Source organism: Petaurus breviceps, unplaced genomic scaffold (genome assembly GCF_028583685.1).
Source record: "Petaurus breviceps papuanus isolate PSGF00001 unplaced genomic scaffold, PetGlider_PUasm1.0 90591, whole genome shotgun sequence".
NCBI lineage: Eukaryota > Metazoa > Chordata > Mammalia > Diprotodontia > Petauridae > Petaurus > Petaurus breviceps.
In genome coordinates, this window is record NW_027187280.1 from 689,864 (window position 1) to 712,953 (window position 23,090).

A 23,090-nucleotide genomic window follows, 5' to 3' on the forward strand; every position below is an offset into this window, starting at 1 on the left:
AGAGAGAGAGAGAGAGAGACAGAGAGAGACAGAGAGAGACAGAGAGACAGAGAAAGAGAATGAGCCTATGTTTTAATTGTACCCTGGGTCCATCAGTTCTCTACCTGCAGGTGAAGAGCATGCTTCATCATGAATCCTTTGGAATTGTAATGGGTCATTGTGTTGAACAAAATTTCTCTTTAAGTACTTTATTTTTAAAATATTACTATTTTGTATTAATTGTCCTCCTAGTTCTTCTCACTTCACTTTGTATCACTTCATAAAAGTCTTCGCAGGTTTCTCTGAAACCTTCACCATATCTTACAGCACAATAGTATTCTATCACATTTATATAACACAACTTGCTCAGCCATTCCCCAATTAATGGGCATCCCCTCCATTTCCAATCCTTTGTTACCACAAGAAGAGCTGCTATATTGTACCTATAGGGTCCTTTTCCATTTTCTTTGATCTCTGGGATAGAGACCTAGTAGCAATATTGCTGAAACAAAGAGTATGTGCAGTTTAATAGCTTTTGCAGAATAGTTCTAAATTGCTTTCCAGAATGGACTAGTTCATAGTACTATCAAAAAACACATTAGTATACCTGTTTTCCCACATCCCTTCTAGAATCTATCATTTTTTGGTCATCTTATCCAATCTGATGGATGTAAGGTGGTGCCCCAGAGTTGTTTTAATTTGCATTTCTCTAATTAGCAGTGATTTAGAGCATTTTTTCCCATATGGATATTGATAACTTTGATTTCTTCCTGTGGAAGTTTCCTATGACTGTTGAGGAATTCAATTGAGAAATAGTTGCTTTTCTTGTCAATTTGATTCAGTTTCAAATGATAACAGAGAAATCTGTTGTGAATATTTTCCCCCAGTGTCTTGTTTTTTCTCTAATTTTAGCTATATTTTGTTTGTACAAAAACTTTTAAATGTTACATACTCAAAATTATCCATTTCATCTTTTGTGAACCTCTCTCATTTGGTCGTGAACTTTTTTACTATCCACAAATCTGAAATCCCTGTTCCACCAATTTGCTTATGATGCTATGTCCAAATCATGCACTTATTTTGAGCTTATCTTGGATACAGTGTGAGATATCGGTCTATATCTAGTTTCTGCCAGACTGCTTTCATTTTCCTACAAGTTTGACTGGACTACCAAAGGGGTCCATGACACAAAACAGGTTAGGAACCTGTGGCCTAGACTCAGAATGATTAGTTGTGAAACTTTGACAATAGTGTGGAGGAGAATGGATAAGAGCCTGAATTAAGATAGGAGAAATAGGAGTGGAGAGAAAGGGGAAGATACAATAGACACTGTAGATGTAGAAATCAAAGAACTTGGCAGTTAACCAGATATATGTGGTGTGAAAAAGAGCAAAGAATTGAAGGTAATTCCAAGGCTACAACTTAGGGAGGTTAGTGGTACTATAAACATTAAACAAAGAAGGGAAATGTCATTAAATAAAGTAAAGAAACAGGTTCTGAAGGGGAAAAAAAGTTCTGCTTTAAAACTGGGTTCTAATATGGGGTTTGAAATTGTCAATAGACCATGCAGGTCTAATGGGCTAGATATAGTACTGGAATTCTAGAGAGAAATCAAGGTTGGTGATATTGACTTTAGAGTCACCTAAGTAGGGGTGGTAACGAATGGTATCACAAATTGGGGAGAAGAGAATAGCATGGAACACTCATTTTTAAGGGATGGGAGGATAAGGAGCCATTGAAAGAGACAGAGAAGGAATGTTCAAAAGAGTAAGATGAGAATTATGAAAATATAGTGGCATTAAAGCCAAAGAAGGAGAGAGAATCAAAGAGGAGTGGTCAAAAACTGCAGAAAGGTCAAGCAGGATACACACACACACACACACAATTGGATCATTTTTTAAAGGTCATGAGTGAACTTGGAGAGCTCTCTTGGTAGAATGGTACAGAGAGACACCAGATTGAAACAGGTTTAAAGAATAATGGAGAAAAATGTCAACTAATGTAGAAAAGAGAAGCAACAGAATGACAGGTTCACAGAGCAGCAGATCCAAGGGAAAGGTTTTTGGGACAGAATATACCTGAACATGCTTATAGACTGGGGGATGGAGCCAGGACAAAAAGGCTGAATGTGAATGAGAGGAGTAACTTGATTAGGCAAGGTTTCAGAGAAGAAAGGGGACAGAATCAAGATGCATTTAGAGTTGTCAACAAATGTTTAAATGTTCTAGGTACTATGCTAAGCCTTGGTGATAAAAAAGGTTTCTTACAGAAGCTAGGATTTTAGCTGAGACTTGAAGGAAACCAGGAAAGCCAGGAAGCAGAGATGAGGAGGGAGAGCATTCAAGTCGTGGAGGAAGAGTCAATGAAAATGCTGAAGTCAGGATATGGAGTGTCTTGTCCAAGGAACAGCAATGAAGCCAGTGTCACTGTATCACAGAATATATGGAGGGGCATAAGATGTAAGGAAAGTGCAAAGCTAGGAAAGGATTATGTCATGAAGGGCTTTAAAAGTCAAGAAGAGAAGATATTTGATTATGGAGGTAACAGGGAGCCACTGGAATTTATTGAGTATCATAATGAGTTCCATTTTGGACATTTTTGAGTTTAAGATGTCTGTATGACATCAAGTTTGAGATGTCTAATAGGCAGTTGGAGATGTGAGACCATAGGTCAGCAGAAAAGGGCTAGATAAATAGATCTGAGAATTATCTACATAGTGAGGACAATTGAATCCATGGGAGCTAATGGCAGCCAGGTGGCTCAGTGGATAGAGCACTGGGTCTGGCTGGATTCAGGAAGACCTAAGTTCAAATCTGGCCTCAGACACTTACAAGCTTTATGACCCTGGGCAAACCACTTAACCTCTGTTTGCCTTAATCCACTAGAGAAGGAAATGGTAAACTACTCCAGTATCCTCGCCAAGAAAACCACATAGACAGTATTGACATGATATGGTCCACAGAGTCACAAGAGTCAGACACAACAGAACAACCACAACAAGATGCTCCTCCTTTTTGAGGAGTTTAGGATAAAAAACATTTCCCTGGTTGTTCCAAAGGGGAGGAAAGAAGTTCACTTACTCTTGGCCAGCTTAGCTTCTTCCTGTCAAAGAAATTATTAAAAAAAGACAATTATAGACAATAGTGAACAAACAGGTTTATCAAAGCACACAGTGAAATAGTAACTGATGAAGTTACATAGACTAGATGACATAACACACAAAAATCATGGGGCTCTGTAACTCAGCAAAGATATCAGTAAGTAAATTATTACACTTGCTCTTAGAAGAGTGTAAGCGCTGAGCATCAAGGGACGTGTTGGAATGCTAGATTCTCCCACATGCCTACTCTCTTCTCCCACTTAAAATCACTACCTAAATGTGCCCAAGGGCCATGGGCTTAGAGGTCTCTCAACCAGTCAAGAGTCACTTATCCATCCCTACATGTGCAGTGTTACGTGGCTTTCAGGAAACCAACTAAGTTCACCGATGAGGGGGTGTTCATTTACAAGGAGAACCCACTACTCTGAAACTAGAGGGGAGTAGTACGGAATGTAAAAACAAACATTGAAAAAATGACAGGAATAGATAAGGGGAATTGAGGGAGCCCACATCTGGTGGCAGCCATGGTATAACATTTTCACACACAAAGTAGGACATAAAAGAGGATATGTGAAACTATAAATCTATTTACAACTTGCTTTTTTTAAAGTATGTATTAAATTCAACATGTTATTTTCAAAAGCTATCGAATTTGTTTCAATCTGAACTTCCGTCTGTGCATTCAAAAAATGCTTTGATGACAGGATTTTTTTGCGGGCAAAAGGTAAAACTATTGATATCTACCCTTTCTTCACCCCCACCCAAATGAAGAAAAAAATACAATCCTTTTAGCACATTAAGTATAGTAAAAGAAAATAAATCCACATATTTGCCATGCCCCAAAATGTGTTTCTTTCTGCACCTTGATTACATCATCCCTTTGTCAGGAAGAGGGTACCATGTTTCATCACTGGTCCTGTGGAATCATGGTCTATCACTTCATTGACCACTGGACACAGCAGCAGATATGACTCATTTTTGTGTGGGTCGAAACAAGGACTTCCCCAGCTCTGAGGGGGTCTCAATCCTGACTTTGTTAAAGTTTAGCCCACTTTCCATATATTCGAGATAGATTGCAAAATATCCAGTGGGTACCCCAGCCATAGGATAGGCCTTGACTAGTTTACTGGTCAAGAAGGAAGGACATTGGTTAGAAATCAATCTTGGTCCAGCACTACTGGGTTCTTCTAATTCTCAGGACAGCTGAACATTCTCTTGGCTTAAGAAAGTCATTAACACCTTTTCATTTTTCCAACTGAGTTTGATACAAATCAAATCACTCAAGAAATGTGCCATAGAAGCATAGGCTGTCTGAGTTAGATTATCCAGTTCAACTACTTCAAATTAGAGAATCTCAGACAGGGGAAGTGTTTCATAAGGTCACAAAATCAGTAGTAGAGTTGGGACTAAAACCCATCCCTTGCCTCTAAGTCTATGATTTTCCACTAAACCTCTCTCACCATTCATTCATTCAACAACTACTTTTTATTTTTAAAACCCATCGGCTATATGCACAGAACTCTGTGCTCAGCATTCCAATAGATGCAAACTTTAAAGAAGACAAGGTCCCTACCCACATGGAGCTTACAGTCTGTCTACTAGAATACTACATAAATAGATAACATGTCTGTATTCCTGCTATTTCTCTAGGTTTGTAGGATTCTTCCTTAAAATGAAAATAACTGATCAAGTTCTACTCATTTTATTTACTGGATCTGGAAGCAAATCTTTACAAATGAATGACTTTTGCAGTAAATCAGAATCTATGCTGAGAAAAATAGAGGAAGTTCATTCACAGAACTTACATATCCAAAAAAGATATACCGAAGGATATTGTTTCCAGCCAATAGAAACCTCAGGGAGGCTTGAAACATAGATGTCAATCTCCAAGTCTGCATCAGATAAACAGACTTTTGTGCAGAGGGGTGTGTGGTCAGTAGCAGTTCCAAAGATGACTTTCTAGCTTTCCCTTTTTGGACAGGAAATGTCTTGCTTCTGACATGTTGGTTTCCTTTGCTTCCTAGGGGTTCTTGGGCAGTTACTGGTAGGAGAATAGTGTTATGTTACCTCTGTTACCACAAGTACACTTTGGGATCTTTTAGGATTATAATGGTTGAAGGGGCAAAGAAAGGAGCAGGAAGTGGGGGAAGAATCTGACATTCCCATGGCTGAGTAGGGGTTGTTCTGTAGGGCTTGTTCTCATAGAGATAAGTATTCTGCTTTTCATGGCTTTGGATGGGCACTGGAAACATTCCAAAAGTTCAGGAACTCATCACTTGTACAGGTAGCCATTAATTCAAACAAGTCTCATGGTAAAATAAAGAAAAAGGTACAATTAAATGTTTGTGATCTAAATTTCTGATTTAATCCTCCTGTACCAGTTTCTAGTTTCTAAAGCATTTTATAGGTGTAAAGTGGGTAATAATCAACCGGTCAGTCAATAAGCATTTACAAAACACCTACTCTTCCAGGGCTTTTTGTTCAGTACTTCATATATTGGGGTGTCTTGTATGTATGATAGAAATAATTGTAGGGATCAGACTAGTTCCTAACACATCATACTACATAAATGTATTTGAAAAGTGCAAAGTATGATTACAGGGCTAGGAAAATGTCATTACCTACCATAGGCATCAGGGAGGGCATCAGTCAGTCAGTCAAGCATTTATTAAGCACTTACTGTGTGTCAGGCATTGTGCTGGGGATACAAAGGCAAAAAAAAAAATATGGCCACTATCTTCAAAAGGATTAACTGCAACAACTATGTACACAACAGACAGATATAGAGTATATGGAAGGTAATCTAGGAGCTAAGTGTACTTAGGGGCAGGAGGAGGGTGGTAGAAGAGAGGAGCAGGGAAGGCTTCTTGTAGAATGTGAAATTTGAGTTGCACCTTTGGTTGGTTGGGGTTTTTTTGGAGGCAATCAGGGTTGACTTGCCCACAGTCACAAAACTAGTAAGTGTCTGAGGCTGGATTTGAATTCAGTTCATCCTGACTCCAGGATGCTCTATCCACTATAGCACCTACCTGCCCCTGAGCTGTATCTTAAAAGGAAGCAGGAAGGATAAACATTTTGGGCCTAGAGAAAAGACAGTAAAAAGGCATGGGAGTCTAGAGACAGATCAACAAGGTATGTGTTAATGAACTATAGAGGACGAGAAGGGGAGTAAAGAAGCTGGTCTAGGCCCTTCCTCAAAACGAAGGGTCTGGATCTCATCAATGGAAGGGATAGAGGGAAACTTAGTAGAGTTTAAAAGGACAGGAATTTGATTAGTGAAATTCAGCATCCATGTCATCTTTACTGAAGGTCCAGCCCTGATCTCCACTATGACTTGGGGGGATGCAAAGATGAATCAAGCACAATCTAGCTAGAGAAACAAGCTACATTCATGAAACAACAGTGAATATTTAATTATGCAACAGGTCAAAGAAAGTTAAGGTCAGTGTGGACAGAAAGCTTAAGATCTCAGAGCCAGAAGGGACCTCAGAGGTTCAGGATCCCTTCTAAAGAATAAATTTGCTTCAATAAGTCTCTAACAGGGAATCCTTTGCTTGAAGACCTCTAGAAGTGGGGAATTCACCATCTTCTGAGGCATCTCATTCCAACTTTTGGTCAGTTTCAATAATAAGGAAGTTTCCCCTCCTTATATCAAGCTGAAATCTGCCATCTTATTGATGTGGCACAAAGAACAGTAGTATTATAGTCAAAAGACTCATGCTAAAATAAAATCCCCAGCTTTGGCACTTAGTACCCATGAGCCTTTTACTAAATTATGTGACCTTTTGGGGGAGGGGGTCTCATTTTCCTGCTCTGCAAAATGATGAAGTTGAGGTTGGATTCCTATGTTCCAGTTCTGGTTCTACATTTCAGTTCTAAATTTTTCTCCTCTCAGGACAAGGAGAAAAAAAAAAAATCAGATCTCTTTTCCTTATGACAGGTCTTCAAATATTTGAAGATAGTCATCATACTTCCCTTTTTTCTTCTCCAGTATAAAATTCTATGGTTCCCTAAACCGGTGCTGTAGCCTGGGTTTTAGTTCCAAGAAGAGATAAAAAAAACCAGCAGTGTGCTAAAAGCTGAGGATACAAACACAAATGGCAAACAGCTCCTGCCCTCAAGCTTACATTTTAATAAGGGGAGACAAGTATGTAAGACTTCTACCACTTATTACCTATGTACCTTTAAATTCTCTGGTCCTCAGTTACCTATAAAATCCTAAGAGATTTGCATCGCATCTCTTCCAACTTATTGCTTCCTGAGGTCTCTTCTACCTCTAATTCTGTGATTCTATAGATAAGTTCTATATTATTTTTAACTGTACTTGCGATTTTATTAGCATAAGTACTCCCAATGAGGAAATCATCTACCAATGGAGATTGTCACCCTTTCTCCAACTTTTAGAGTTGCCTGGGGCACTGAAGTTAAGTGACTTGCCCAGAGTGACAGCCATTTTATGTCAGAGGTAGGACTTCAACTCAGGCCTTCCTGACTCCCTCAGCTCTAACCATTATACCATGCTACCGAAATCAACAAAGTCACACCTTAAATAGGGTACCCAAAAACAACTGCCTTAGTGCAGCTAGAGGCTGGATTTTTCAAAATGACTTTACTCATACTAAAAGTGGGTAAAGTAACAGAGCTCAAAATTGTTGAATTACAGATCCTGTGGATCCCATTCTAAAGTCTCATAGGATGCTAGATTTAAAATCAGAAGGTACTTTAAGTGGTTGCCTAATCCAAACCTAATCATGTGCAGATGGGAAAACAGAAGGCTTTCAAGGAAAATGACTTACCCAAAGTCACACTACTACTAAGTGACAGAGTCAATTTCAGAGTCCTGGTTCTGTATTATACAAATGTAGTATTCTTTCTTTGAAAATACACTGGGTAGATTTTGCAATTTTGCAAGTCCTGCTTTCAGGAAACAACTTGTGCTTTTATCTGTTATGTCATTAGAAAAGTAAAAAAAAAAAAACTGTTGATTAAACTGGGCTTTTTGTTCTGCTCTCCCTAGCTTGACCAGGTCCAAGAGCCTAGACTCCAATCCCAGTTTAAATAGTTTTTGTCACTGGGCCTTGGTGGTTAGGAACATGAGATATTAATGTCAAGATTAGGCTAGGTGAGACGTTAATGATGAGGAACTGAAAGAATAGACTGCGATTATCCAAACTGAGATTGAGATGTTTTCCCTGACTTTTAGAAACATGACAACCAATACAATGTGTATGGAAAATGTACAGAGGGCCCAAAAAGTTTTGGGGAAGAATGGGTGGATGGAAAAATGTAGGACTTTTCACTGAGTTCAGGAAAACAAGACTGAGACCAGGGAGCTTCCAGTCAGCAGAATCATAACTAGAAAATTTGGCATGTAAGGCAAGCAGTAATAAGCACATACGCAAAGCATGGGGTGGGGAAAGACCCCATGACACCTAAGACATCAGCCCAATGAAGGAAGAAATTCTGAGACACTTGAAAAACCTAAGGGGAAAGACAGGGACCCCAAAGAACCAAAAGGCAGATGCTGAGGAAGATATGCCACTCAGATAAGTGTGGGATACCATCAAAAGTGAGGTTAATGGGAAATTCTGCACCTGCTAAATTTTGGTGCTCTAAGGCAAGCCGTGGCCACCGTGTCCTAGTTAACAGTTCTCCCATCTAGTTACATAAGCTGTCAAGTTAGTCTCAGACTGATGAGAAACTTGGAATTACAAAAAGCATCTTCCCTAAATGGGCAGCTAACAAGAACACATGATCTTTGGCAGCTTGTGAAGGTCTTGCCCCCTGAACCTTTGGATTCATTAAGAGTTAGAGTGGGGAACTTGTCATCTCATGTTGGATACTAGAGGCAAAGACAAAATCAGTATTTGGAGAGGATCCTAGAGAGTATGGGCTGGCCTACCAATCTTTCATGTTCTATTTTCCATAAGAAACCTCATCTAGCTACTTCAATGTACACTTATCTCTCCTTCCTTTTAAGACAGATGCAGCAGGGTAAAGGAAAGAATCTACACTAGGACCAAAGAAACTTGGGCTTCTGACCGAGTGGAACCTTGGCTCACACAGTCATCTTCCTCCTCCAGACTTGTTTCCTTTTATAAAAAGGCATTTTTACACATTAGATTTAAATCAGGGGACTTAGGTTGGTGTACCGCCTCTCCCCCTTACCAAATGGTGGGCTTAGGCAAAATGAACCTAAGTCTCAGGGTCCTCGTTTGCTAAATGAAGAGAGTATTTGTACTACTGATCTCACAAAGTTGCTTTGAAGATCAGGTAAGATGAGAGAGTAGAAAATACTTTGCAAACCATAGTGTTATAAAAAAATGAACTTAAAAAAAAAAAGCTATGTCAGGGACACTTTCTGACATAAAAGGCCTAGCTCTACTTTAAGAACTTCTCATTGTTACTTCATGAATGGAAACTAGGAATGTCAATGATGAAATGAATGAAAAAACATTTACTAAATGCTTACTCTGTTCTAGACACTGGGCTAATAGGGTCTTGGGATAAAACTATAAGTGAGACAAATATATATGGGAGTGATGGCCAAGAAAAGGAGGATGCAGGGAGTCACAGTTATGATAAGTTGATCCATAGGGCAGCCAAATGATATGACTTTTCCAGGAACATCGGTAGTAGTCATTTTATTACTGTGCTCAGAGCAAGAAGTTGATTTGCAGAGCTGATGGTGTGGTTCAGAGGGTAGGGGTTGGACATAGTGGAATAGTTAAGTTTGTATTCATTCACTCACCGATCTAGGGAGCTTGGCCTTAGTGGATTAATTGCCTCAGAGACAGGGAGAAGAGGGAGGTTGGTTTTTGGCCGTCCAATCAGAGGTGCTACTCAAGGTGATAATAATTAAAGCAAAAGTAGGAATAATGGTAAAATAGAGAGGATGGCTATATGGGTTAGCATGGTCTGATGGTGGCACTGCACAGCTGGCATTCCTCCCAAAGGTAACTATAAGCTCCCCTTACAAGCACTCAGGGTCAAAAAGCTCAAAATGTTGAACACATTTATTTATAAATTAAAGAACACAGAAAGGATTCTCTTCAAAATCCATATTGAGTTGAAATACTTACCCCTTCAAGCAGGCTACCCTCCCCCACCAAGAGTCTTTTATTTTTATTTTAAAATAATTTTAAAACAATTTTATATCACCTTTATTTCTAAACATACCCCTTCCCCTCCTACAAAAGCAAGTTATTCCTCAGAACAATGAAAAACAGGAAAGCACTTCAGCAAAACCTATACATCACCAAATCTGAGTGTATACAATATTCTATACCCATAGCCCCCCACTTCTGCAAAGATGGGAGAAAGATGCTTTTCCTGAACTCTTCTTAGTCATAACCACACAACATTATTTTCTTTTTCTTTCCTTTTCATTGTCGTAATCACTGTGTGTTTTCCAAATTTTACTTCTTTCTCTCCGCTGCAGTCCATAAGGCTTCCCATGCTAGAGGGAACATAAGAGTACTGAAGAGAGTACAGCACTTGGAATTAGAAAGATCTGGGTTCAAATCCTCTGACAATTACCAGCAATATGACCCTGGGCAAATCACTTAACCTCTCTTGGCTTCAGTTCCTCATCTCGAAAATGAAGGGGCAGCTCTAAATAACACCTAAGGTTCTTCCCAGCCTCAAATACATGAGCCTGTGAGTTCTTCATAGTCATTTCTTGAAACAGAGTGACATTCCATTATAATCATGTACCAGTTTGTTCAGTCACTCTCCCATCAGTAGGCACTTACAATTTTCCATTCTTTGTGACCACAAAAAGTGCTAACATCAATATTCTGGTGCAGATGCCACCTTCCTTTTTGTCTTTAACCTTACTGGGATAAATACTTAGTGTGGTATCTCTGGATCAAATGGTGTGGATATCTTGTCACTTTTTTAAAAAGCATATTCTAATTTCTTTCCAGAAAAAGTTGAACCAAAATCATAGTTCCACCAACAGTGTGTTAATGTGGAGTGTTTCCAAAGTTTCTCCCAAATTACATATTTCCATCTTTTGTCATCTTTGCCAATTTGATGGGGTTGGGAAAATCTGTTGTTTTTATTTGCATTTAGAATAATCTTTCACCTCATTATTAAGAGTTTACAATTCTAAGAACTGTTTATTCATATCCTTTAATCACTTATATTCATCCTGGGGAATGACTCATATTCTTATATATTTATATGTATTTTCATAGTATCACAGGTTTAGAGCTACAGGAGACCCTGGAGGTGACTGAGTCCAACACCCTCATTTTACTTATGAGGAAATTGAGCCACCAAAAGGTTTAAGATACTTGATGCAGATTTTAACCCACTGTTGACAGCTTCCCTCCTTATCCTAGCTGTATTTTGTTTGTTCAGTGGTTTTTTCAATTTCATATAATTGAAATCATCTATTTTGTTGTGATCATTTCTATTTCTGGTAGGGTCAAGAACGCCTCCCCCTAGCCATCACTATGAAATATAAACTTGATGTGATTTTTTTCATTTTTTTTTATGGAATAACCTTTCACATTTAGATCATATCCACTTTAAGCTTATTATGGCACATGGTAGAAATCTAAAATTAATTTCTCTCAACTTGCTTTCTTGTTTCCCTAGCAAGGAGTTCTTCCTAAAGTGATTTAGATTCTTGAGTTTATTAAACACAAGGTTACTGAGTCTGCCTACTTTTTACTCTTTCTTGTCTCTTAGTACTACCTTGGGTGGCACTGGAGAGGGAGAAGGGGAGAGGGTTTGCACCTTCCTGTTAGGGCTTCCCCCTGAAGCTTCTCTGGACCAAGCACCACTGGCTATACTGGTCAGATCTGTGTGAGACTTTCATGGACAGGGCTCGTTGTCTCTGCTCCATTTCCTGTGACTTAGCTTCAGAGTTCTGCTGCCCACCTGCACTTTACATTTGCCACCTCTCCTGCTCTCCTACTCCAAGGACTTCTTGGGCTGCTATGCAAATCTCCCCCCCCCCAAACTATTTAAATGAAAATTCAATCTTCAATTCAGTCTTCAATCCCACCCGGAGTTATAGGGAGACTCTATACTGTTGGCTTCCCCCTCCTTCATTAGGAGACTGTCACTTTTTACAAATATTAACTAAACTTCTCCTCGATATATCACAGAACCTGAAAGAATATGTTCACTCTCTCCCAGATTCCTCTTCCTTCTCTATCTCCCTTCAGGGTAGTTGGGTTATCCAAATTACCTTTGGGCTGCTTTGTGAAAAAATTCTAAAAGGAAGGTTGTGAAAAGGAAGAATCAACTAGAAAGAACTAAATTTATATCCAGATGGAAGCAAAATACCTGATCTTTTTCGTTCTCTTATTTGATTTTATGTCCTCTTCACCATTTTTCATTCCAGCTGGTACAATCCATCCTTATAACCTGACCATTGTATAATGTGAAAGTATTTACAGATCCTATACTTGATTATAAGATGCCATGGGGGGAGAGAAAGGAGGGGGACAAAATGTGAAATTCAAGGAATTGTGGAATTGAATCCTGTAAACTAAAAGGAAACAAACAAATTAATAAATTAAAAATTGAATTAAAAAAAAAAGAAAAGGAAGAATCAGCAGTTCTCACCTTGGGTATTATATGGAGAGAAGATCTGTGAACCTTACTATATAATTATTACTATCATTATTATTATTATAAATAGAGGGGAGTATTCATCATAGGTAGATATAAGAATTCACCTACGAGCACAGATCCCTCGTGTTTTTCTCTTCTGTCAACAGGTCTTCCTGACCCTTCTACACCTACTCCTTTGGGCTTAAGTCTACATCTATTCTGAGATCAGTTCCTACCCAAGGATAGACAATATCTTGGATTGTGGGGAGAGGAAAGGTCAGAATGGGCTTCCAAGTCAAGGTAATAGCCTCAGTGTCAGAAAAGGGGCCCCATTCTCCAGAATCTGAGAGAATCATTAAATTCATACTTCCATCCTTTTAAAGTATCATCTTGTTTCAAGATTCTACTGAGGTACCACTTCCTTCATGAAGCTCTCCTTTGTTCCACAAAAAAGAAAAAGAAAAAAAAAGCAATCCTTCTCTCCTTCCCTAAATTTTCCTAAAATAACATGCCTAGATCTACCTTTCCTGACATTCTATCTTCATTTATACTGATTTAAATGTTTGATCTATTCTACCTATTAAAACTCTCTGAGGTTGGAAACTGCCATTTTTCATAACATCTTTGTGCCCTCACTGTCTAAGTCCAAGGCCCTGAAAATACTAAATGTTTGTTTGTTGAACTGAATTTTCAGACTCTGGGCTCATTCTTGACCCAAATACCAGACCTGGAGTCTGAAGACCTGTGTGAATCCTATTCCTACTACTTACTACTGACTGGGTATCTCTGGGTTTTAACTTCTGCAGTCGGAATAGGAATAAATTCTAGCCCCAAGTTCAAACCATCATTCTCAGGAGAATGGATGTGACAACCAAAAATCAGAAGGAAGGCCCAAAGTCTCTGACAGCCTAGAAACACAAACCAACATTTACAGGACCTTTAAAGAGTGCCTATTTTAGATGAAGTGAGGCCCAGAGAGGAAAAAGGATTACAGGTCACTGAATGCTGGAACTGAAAGAGATCTTAAAGACAGTCTAACCCAGGGGTGGGGAACCTGTGGCCTCAAGGCTGCAGAAGATTTGTTCTGTGAAGTCTGGATTTAGTCAAAAGGCAGCCCTTGAAGACCTAGAGGGCCACATGTGACCTCAAGGCCACAGGTTCCCCTGGTCTAATCCCTTCACTCTCCTTATCTTACCAAGTGGGATATGAGGCCTAGGACTAGGAAAGTGACTCTTTTGGGGTCACAGAATGAGTGGTAGAACTGGGGCTTTCTAGAAACCAAGTCTCTCGACTCCAGCCAGGTGTTCTTTCTGTTCAACCATGCTGTTTCTTAACGCTATTCTGCTCTTCCAAGAACGCACCTCTTCAAAGGCCAAAGAAACCTGTCCATCACAGAAGGGGCTGGGGAGTGCTGATAATGAATCCATCAATCCACAGGACTGCTTGGTTAGATCATGTTCTTTGCTGACAAGAGGTGAAGGAGGATTGAAGCAGCTGAAGGAAGCCGTCCAAATTGTTGGCATTCCAGTGATGAGGCTCCAGATAACTCTGTAATAACTTGTCCATCAATCAGGAAGAATTAGCTTTTTGTACGTGGTGGGCTAACCAAAACCCAGAGGCCCATTGCTCTTGCTTATACTGTTCTTTGCAGGTGGTTAACCCTTGGTCAGCTGGTTTGGATGTAATCTTAGTGGGGCTGTTATGGGAAAGGGGTCTGACATTGCTGAGATTCACATCTATATAAGTACATAGGACACAACTCATCTTTGCATTCTCTGCCAGGTAACATGACATCAAAAATAGAATTATTTAAATAGAGACATTCACTGGGATACATGGAGGCTCTCTGAAGTCTTTGGCAGATTTTAAACTTTTAACAATTTTATATTTGTAGAGCGCTTTATGGTTTCCAAAGTGCTTTCACATTTATTTATAATAATAGCAGCTGACATCTATATAGTGCTGTAATGTTTACAAACAAACAAAAACAACATTTATAAAGCATCCACTTTCTAAAAGATACTGTGCTAGACAAAGATAAAAGTAGCACAGTCCTTACCATTAAGGACCTTACATTCTACAAAGCATTTCACATACTTACTCTCCTTTATCCCACCCCTTAATCATGTAATAATAATAATAATAATGATAATAGCAGCTCACTTTTCTATAGCACTCTACAGTTTACAAAGTGCTTTCGTTATCACTAGCTTGTGAGGTGGGCAATGCAAGTATTCATCCACATTATCAGAGGATTTTAGATCTGGAAGAAGAATCAGAAATTAAGTAATACTTATGTCCTCATTTTACAGAGGAAGAAACTGAGGCCCAGAGTGGTGAAGTGATTTGCCCAAGGCCACCTAGTCAGTGATAGAGCCAGAAGTCAAGCTGAGGTCCCCCATCTTCAAATACAGTCTTCTCCATATGATACTGAGGCTCAAAGAAGTAACCTGCTCAGTCCCACAGCTCATAAGCAGCAGAGTTAGCACTCAAATAAAGGACTTCCTGATTCCAAATCCAGGACTCTTTCAATTGTATCAGGCTTATTCCCCATCCAATTTGTATAACATAACTGTTAAACCAGGGCAAGTTTTACTACCCCCATTTTACTGATGACAAAGCCCAGGCCTAAAAGAATGAAGTGACTTACCTAAGGTGACATGACTATTAAGTGTCAGAGATTAAAGAAGCTTTTGAGACTCATGTCCAAGTCTTCTGACTCTTGGACCTATACATTTTTCAGGACATGGCTATCATTCATTGTAAGGAGTAAAGAAAAAGTTTGTTACTGGCATCAAAAGGCAAATTGAATGTTCTTCCTTCAAATGATATGGACTTAGCAAAGAGTATACTTTGCCCTTCCATTAGTAACAACATCTGAAGTAACACATACATCTATTCCTTCTTTGTCCTAAACTATCTACTTCAAAAGTTCTAGGTAGAAAAGTTTCCATCATTCTGACAAGCAGACATTTAAGTGTAAAAGCATCTAAGGATGTTATGATGACTGGATATGGTTTTCCAAAGATTGCTCAGTTATCATTTCTTCCTTACAAAAAAGGCCACAAACAACTGTTATTGCCATCTGATAGCTGGAAAAGTTAACCTACCTGTCATGTATCACTGTTATGCCAACCAGAAATGCAGGGCAAGTGATCTGATGAAGGCAGTAGCTGCAACCAATAGCCCCAACATGTGCACCAGCCTCTCAAAGCTGCCTGTAGGTAGCTTAGAAAAGCAGAGATACTGTAGGTGTTGGAGCTGGTGTTTTATTAATGCGGGCCTTATATTGTGATTGTAAAGCTGAGTAAGTTGACAGAAGAAAGAGCAAGTTTGCCACATAAGATTCCACTCTAACAGTAGCACATGGCTCCAAGAGGTCAGGTAATCTGGGTGTCTTTCCCTATGTGTTTATATTTATTTTTCCCTATTTTGTGTGTTGTTCTAGCAAAAACTCATGCACTGGGCTATACTGTACACTACTGGAGAGCTTAGGCACAGTATATACAAAGGTGCTGGCAGCAATGATGTAATGTTACGAAGTCAACAACAGCTGCATTCCTGGCAACACCCGAGTCCTTCCCTGTTCTTGAATGTACATCTATGTCATAGGTCATCATATACCCTAATATATTTAGTGTATGGAGCCATGAGACTGACACCTGCCAGCTTCTGGAAACATGCTGCTTTATAAGCAGATCTTACCCCTACTTACAGTACTAAATGCTATTAATTGCGTTCTTGAAAAAAAAAATGCTCTATTAAGTTGACTGGTTTTCCTCTCAAGAGAATGACATCATTAGAAGCAGTGTGGTGCAACAGAAAGAGCCCTGGATTCCAAGTAAAACAACTTGGTACCCACTAAGTCACATACTTCCTATTCAACTTTGGACAAGCTAATCCACATTTGAGCCTCAATCCCTAGAGCAGAAAATAAGGTTAGGGACTGGAAGTCAGTGGCTGCTGGCTGGGCTCCCTTCTTTTAGGAATCTATATTATGTAAAGGGAGAATAAAAAACTAAGCCTCAGTTTTCTCATCTGTAAAGCAGGGGTAATAGTTTCTATACTACTTCCCTCACTGATCCTTTTCTAAGGATCTAATGAGGAAATGGATGTAAAGTGCTTTGTAACTATAGCAGGCTATATCAGTGTGAGCTACTAGTCCAAAAGACAGTTATACTCTTGACATCTAATTTTTAATATCAATAACCACAAACACCATACTTAATCAACTGTAAGTAGTATACTCGCATGGTATATAAAGCTTTCTAAAGCGTATATTAAAATCAATGAAACCAAGCAGAGTAAACAATACATAAAATTGTATTTAATATTATACAATATCATAATGTATTTTATGCCACTTCCCCTCGCTGAGCCTCAAGTTTCCTCCTCTGTAAAGTGGGCATTGTGATCCTCAGACTACCTACCTCACAGGACTGTGGTGCATCAAGAGCTTTGTAAACCTTAAAGTGCTAAAGACCTATGAACTATCTTTGTCCTAGAGATGGGACTAGGGCCAGGCAACAGAGACATCATCTAGGATGCAACATGGGGAGGGGCACAAGGAGTGGCACTTTTTAATAGATCTTTACAAATGCAGGTGTTTAATGCCAGAAAATTCCATTTTCTAGGGTACTCGGGGGTTGGCTTTATAATAAGGTCAATCGCCTGCATTACTGTGAAAGTTTGAGGCCTCTGAAGAATAGTCACACCCAGGGAATAGTGGGGGGGGGAGAGTGGCATCATTTTTGAACCCTGCCTTGAGCTTGCAAATTTCTCATCCCAGCTCTGACATCCTTATCTTTCTTACCTTGAGTGAATTATACCTGATCCGTAGAGTAAGAAGTGATTATCTTCCTTCTTCATAATTTCTGCCTGACTTTTTACAGCAACAAACCTGAAGGAGAAGGAGCACCCTCATCAGACTCAGAATTCAGAAGGGCTTCCTTGAGGAGGATTTTCACAGGCATCTCTGAGGATGGGAAGGCTTAGGGCCACTTGACAGATTTCTGAGGAACTGATCATGGATGCATTTTGCAAGTTTCCCTGTGCCACCAAAAAGCAGCAGAAATCAAACTGTTGGTCAATCTGTTGCCTTCCAAACAGAAGATCTTTTTGGCTTTGGGAAACTGCCACTTCATCAACATTAGCAAGTTCCCTCTTGCACCCTGATATTAGGTGGGATATGCTTATGTGTACTTTTAAAATGAGGCCACCACTCTTGATTTTCACCGAATATTCCATTCTCTGATTCCCCCCAACAGCAGTTGCGTTAGTGTCAAAAAGCCCTCCAAGCTTTAGCTTGAATGATGGCCAGACACAAAGGTCACAGCAATGAGCTTGATCCTGAGACCACAATCCAGGACTCAAAGTCGAATGTATTTTTAATTATACATCACTGACACATTTCTAATTTGTCCACCACTATCTAGTTGTGTGATCTTGGGGAAAGTCACTCTCTCTGAACCTCAGATTCCTTGTTTGTGAATGCTGGGATGGCACTAGAAGAACAGATGTCCTCGGGAGTGTTTTAAACATGTGTCCAACAATGGAATCAGCTACTTTGGTAGGAGTTTCCCCAACACTGAAGGTGTTCCAGTGAAGGAGGGATGATCCCTGGCCAGGAATACTGTAGTGATTTGAGCTGGATAACTTCTAAATATGAGATTCTATGACTCGTCACTTTTTGGGAGGGGGAAATGGGCTAAGATTGCAATTCGTTGATAAGGTTTGGGAATGGAAGTCAGTGACTGAAGGCTAAATTCCCCAATCTGTTGAGAATCCTGACCCTGCAAAAGCGAAGAGTAGGAGCATAAGCAAGATACCAGTTCAAGATGACCTAGCAGATCATGTCCACCCTTTGGAGTCTTCTGCTATACACTAAGCATGTTATATCTCTCTACAGTGTTAGGCTAGGGTAGGAGGGAATGGGGAAGGTACCTGGAATATTCTGTGGGATTTAGAGCTTGAAGGGACCTGAGAGATCTAGTTAGGCCCCTTCATTTAACAGATGAGGAAACTTGAGGCCCAGGGAAGAAAAGTGACTGGTTTAAGGTCACTTGGCTAGTCAGTAGTCTTCAAAATCCAATGTTCTTTGATCTGATACAAGAACTATCTGAATCTGTGCCAAAACAAGGGATGTAGTGACATTTTTTTTCTAACTGCTTAATGAACTTCACCAACCCTGTTCTCAAAGCTCTCTCTGTTCCGGCATGGAGAGGTAAGAAACAAACTACTGGGAATAGATTCACAGACTTACAGGTCATTCGGAATAATATCCAGATGTCTCTGGGTTCTTAGCCACTAGAGTGGCCCTGCTCTGGACAGGCCCTTTGAAGCTGAAAAGGGAAATACCAAAATGAGATTGTGGAACTGGTCGATGAGCCCCTGAGGTCTGGCAGTCCTTGGGAATGTTCATTTTCCCCAAAAGGCCCGGACCCTCTCCCCGACAGCGATCATCATCACAAGGGCTTCACAGACTATGCCAGAGAGATAGGAAAGGTTTACAGTGCACCTCCTGGGAGCCAGGGGATCTGCTTATCCAGGGTCTTCCTAAAGCCCTCACTTCAGGAAGGGTTTGACTGTAGCATTCTTCACTTTTAAACATTAGCAATTTTGTTTCTATCAGACCTATCTTTAAGTACATTTCAAAGGCTGATTGAAATTCCTCCTCACAGTTGAAAGGGCTCCAGTTCCCCTCGCCAGCTGGTCTTCTTTAAGGTAGCCAATTTTTCATCTGTTTCAGGATCTGAAACAAGAACATATTGGGCATTATTGGGTAAAGCACACAACCTAAGTTTTAACAGAATCTTAGGGTTGGAAAGACCCTCAGAGGGCCAACCTGTACCTGAACAGGAAACCCTCCACATCCTTGACAAGGGGTCATCCAACTTCTGCATGGAGAGCTCCAGAGAAGGGGATGTCACTATCTTCACTATATTCCAGAGTAGCCCATTCTACTTTTTAGACACCTCTAATTGCTTAACTCAATTAAATTCATTAGGCATTTATTAAGTGCCTTCTTACTATATGCCACGAACTATGGTAGGCCCTAGGATAGAGTAAAAAAAAAAACCAAAACCATTTCCTGCCCACAAGGAGCTTACATTCTGCTGGGGAGAAACATATATACTGAGAAGCAAATATACAAGCTATACAAAATAAATACAAGGGATCCCAAAAGCCTTGGTGCAGTTTTAACTATTAAAGCCTAAAACTACATGGAGGTTTTTGGGACTCCCTGTATAATAATTTCTGACAACTGAGGGAAATTGGGAAAAGCCTCTTGTAGGAGGTAGCACTTGAGTTAAGCTGTGAGAAGAGCCAAGGGCCCTTTCTGGACACTCATTTTAGATCTACTTTCCTGAAATTCCCACTCACTGCTCCCAATTCCTCCCTCTGGGGTCAATTCCTTTTTCACCTTTTATTTGCTTGAAGATCCTGTCATACTCACCCCACCTCCATCCCCAAGTAGCCTCATCTCCAAAATAAGTATCATTTCCTTCAAATGATACCTGGATGGCAGGCTCCAGTCTCCTTGCTATCTCAGTTGTTCTCAGACACATAAAGTGTCTTTATGTCCTTCCTAAAATTCAGCACCCACAAGTGAACACAGTATTCCAGATATGGTCTGACTCACATACAATGGGACTATATGACCTCCTGTTCTAGACACCCTCTCCATTAACTCAAAGACAGTGCTGGCTTTGCCCTTATTTCTTTTTTTCTTCCTGTCTCACCAGACTGGCTCATATTGAGCTTGTGGGACACTAAACTCCTCAGCTCTTTTTTTAGATGAACTTGTCTAATCACATCACACCCATCCTGTACTTGTACAATTGATATCTAATTAGAGCATTTTCAAAAGCCAGTTGCAGATGGTTTTTATTGTTCCAATACCTCCCAGCAATTAAAAGTTAAATGTACAAAATGGCTGGATGAAGCCTCTGTAAGAGAGAGCACCAAGTAGCACAGAGCATCCTGAAGAAAGGTCCATAGACTTAAGCTCTGTTCCATCCCCCTTCTCCCCCCCCAACTTTATTTGCTGTGGAATATTAGGCAAGCTCATCACCTTTCTGAGTTTCTGAGTTTCCTCATCTGTAGGATCACAGGAGTCAGATGGAAAGGAATGGAGAATTAAAATAATAATCATATTAGATGATATCTATATAGCACTTTAAGGTGACACGATCTTTGTTTCACTTGGTCCTTGCTTAAACCCCCAGGAAGTAGGTACTAAAGGAACTTACTTATCCCCATTTTAGAGACAAGAAAATAGAGATTAAATGACCCATTCATGGTCACACATTGAGCGTATGAGTGTCAGAGGTGAGATTTAAACTTAATTCTCTCCTGACTGAAGCACTCTTTCCATTACATCACACTGCTCCCTAGTCTAATACCCTCAGTTACCAATGAGAAAATTAAGATCCCAAAAGGAAAAGATTTGCCCAAGAATGCATAGGTATAGTAAATAGCAGAACCAGGATTCGAAGTCAGGTTCTCTGTTTCCAAGTCCAGTGTTCTTTCCAAAACAGCATCTAATAAAATGGGGATACTAATACTCTAATATAGCACCATACATACTACCAACTAGCTCGCTAAATCAAACATGTCCAGGAATCCAAATAAATAGCAGTGGTGGTTCTATGCTCTGTATTCAGGAGTAATTGGCAAAGAAGACATAGCAAAGATTCAGTTTAAAAAATTAATTCTGAAAGGGAGCCCAAGCTTGGTTCAAATTTAATCCACTCTGTTACACCTTATTCAGAAGGATGTTTTAAGGCCTTGCAAGATCATCACCCTCTAGAGGAAGATCTACTTCTAGTCAGTGCACTCTATTTTTGAAGGGCAGTAAAGTGAATTCAAGTACTTTAGACTTTCAACAGAAAGGAAAAACAAAGGGTTTTATGGCTAATCTTCAGTTAAACAGAATGGCCCAACAACACATAATTAATTATATATGCCCAACATATTCTAATGAAAAACAATGTGTACAACACTTTATTTTATTAAAAATTATTTTTGTCCTCATATGCTCAGATGATCCTAAAAAAAAAAAAATCCTATGAAGGAAGCAGAGAAGGCATTTTTCTCCTTGACAGAGGAAATGAATTATTCAATGTCACACAGCAAATTAGGAATAAAGCCAGGACCTGAAATCAAGTTTTCTATTTCTCAGTCCAGGGCTCTTTCCATCAGTATCACAGAGACTGAAAGTGAATTTACAAAAGAGAATAAAGAGGAGTCTAACAAAAACTCAGCTGTCAAGTTACAGAACCTTCAACTATTGTTTTCCCTCTGAGCCTTTTTTAAACACCAAAGGGCTAATTTGGTAAGGGTTGGACCTGGGATTTCAGTGGCATGGGCTAAGGAAACTCCTTCTACCAGCATAATTAGAGCGTTAAGTGACTTGTCCAGCCAGAGTCACACAGCCAAGAATGTGTGAGAGGAAAGGCTTGAAATCCCATCTTCCAGCCTCCAGGTATAGCTTTTTAAATATGCTGTATCACAATGTCTCTTCTTTTAGATACTAAAGTTGGGAAAAATACTTCCTTGCAAAATGGGAAGGAGAATGAAAGTAAGTCTCCACTCATAGACTGTTCTGCATTCTTTTTCTCCCAATTAATATTTGCTTTACTTCAGCCCTGATACCCTCCTGGCAAGTTTTCCTGAAAGAAATATATTTTGTACATCTAGACACCTGTGCATTGGACAACATTCTGTAAAATAAGAAATGAGGCACAGAATGATCATACAACCTGAGCTGGAAAAAAACCTTAAAGCAGGAGCTCTTAATCTAGGGTCCATCAATTTGATTAATATCTCATTATAATTGATTTCTTTTGAAATCTTATTTTATGATTAAAAAATTTATTCTAAGGAGTCCATAGGCTTCAGACTGCCCCAAAGGTCCAGAACACAAAAAACAATTTATGAATCCCTTCCTTGAAGGTTAATCTAACCTCCCTTCAATGCAGTAATCCCCTCTTTAGGATCAGGCTTATTATAGATGGCGAACCAGCTGCTGCATTACTATCTTCCAGTAACAATGAGTTGTAGGAAAACATTTTCTAAACCTTAAAGTGCTAAAGAAACAGGAGTCATTAATGTTAATAAAGAAGTACATTAAATTAGATAGCCAGAAAAACTAGGTTCAAATCCAGGCTCCACCACCTATTTAATGTGTGATTATAGCTAAGCTACTTAATTTCTAAGAGCAGCCATTTTCTTCTCTGTAAAATGGGGAAAATATATTTGCACTAACCTATATCATAGGGTCTACTTTGAGCAAAGAGATCTTGTTATTTTTAAAAATTTTAAATATTTATTTTTTTAAAATTTATGGATTTTTTAGTTTTTTTATATTATTGTCATATACCAAGATATACTTCTTCCCTCTCCCATTAGAGACATTCTTTATAACAGTAACAAC

At 39.4% G+C, this 23,090-nt stretch overlaps 1 protein-coding gene across 2 annotated transcripts in view; it reads right to left on the reverse strand.

Annotated features, from left to right (window-relative positions):
• Positions 1 to 6: 6 nt before the first annotated feature.
• The window catches only part of RPRD1B (regulation of nuclear pre-mRNA domain containing 1B), a 100,217-nt gene continuing 77,133 nt past the window's right edge, over positions 7 to 23,090 (reverse strand). Inside the window, exons 8-10 of one of the 2 annotated variants that reach the window (XM_069063508.1) lie at positions 19,331 to 19,403; positions 18,915 to 18,993; positions 7 to 17,552 (exon numbers count right to left, since the gene is read on the reverse strand). In XM_069063508.1, the coding sequence (XP_068919609.1) occupies positions 18,918 to 18,993; positions 19,331 to 19,403 (149 nt within the window). In that variant the 3' untranslated portion in view covers positions 7 to 17,552; positions 18,915 to 18,917. Of the gene's footprint in view, positions 18,994 to 19,330; positions 19,404 to 23,090 lie in introns of both variants that reach the window. The other variant, XM_069063507.1, reaches the window with a different exon arrangement.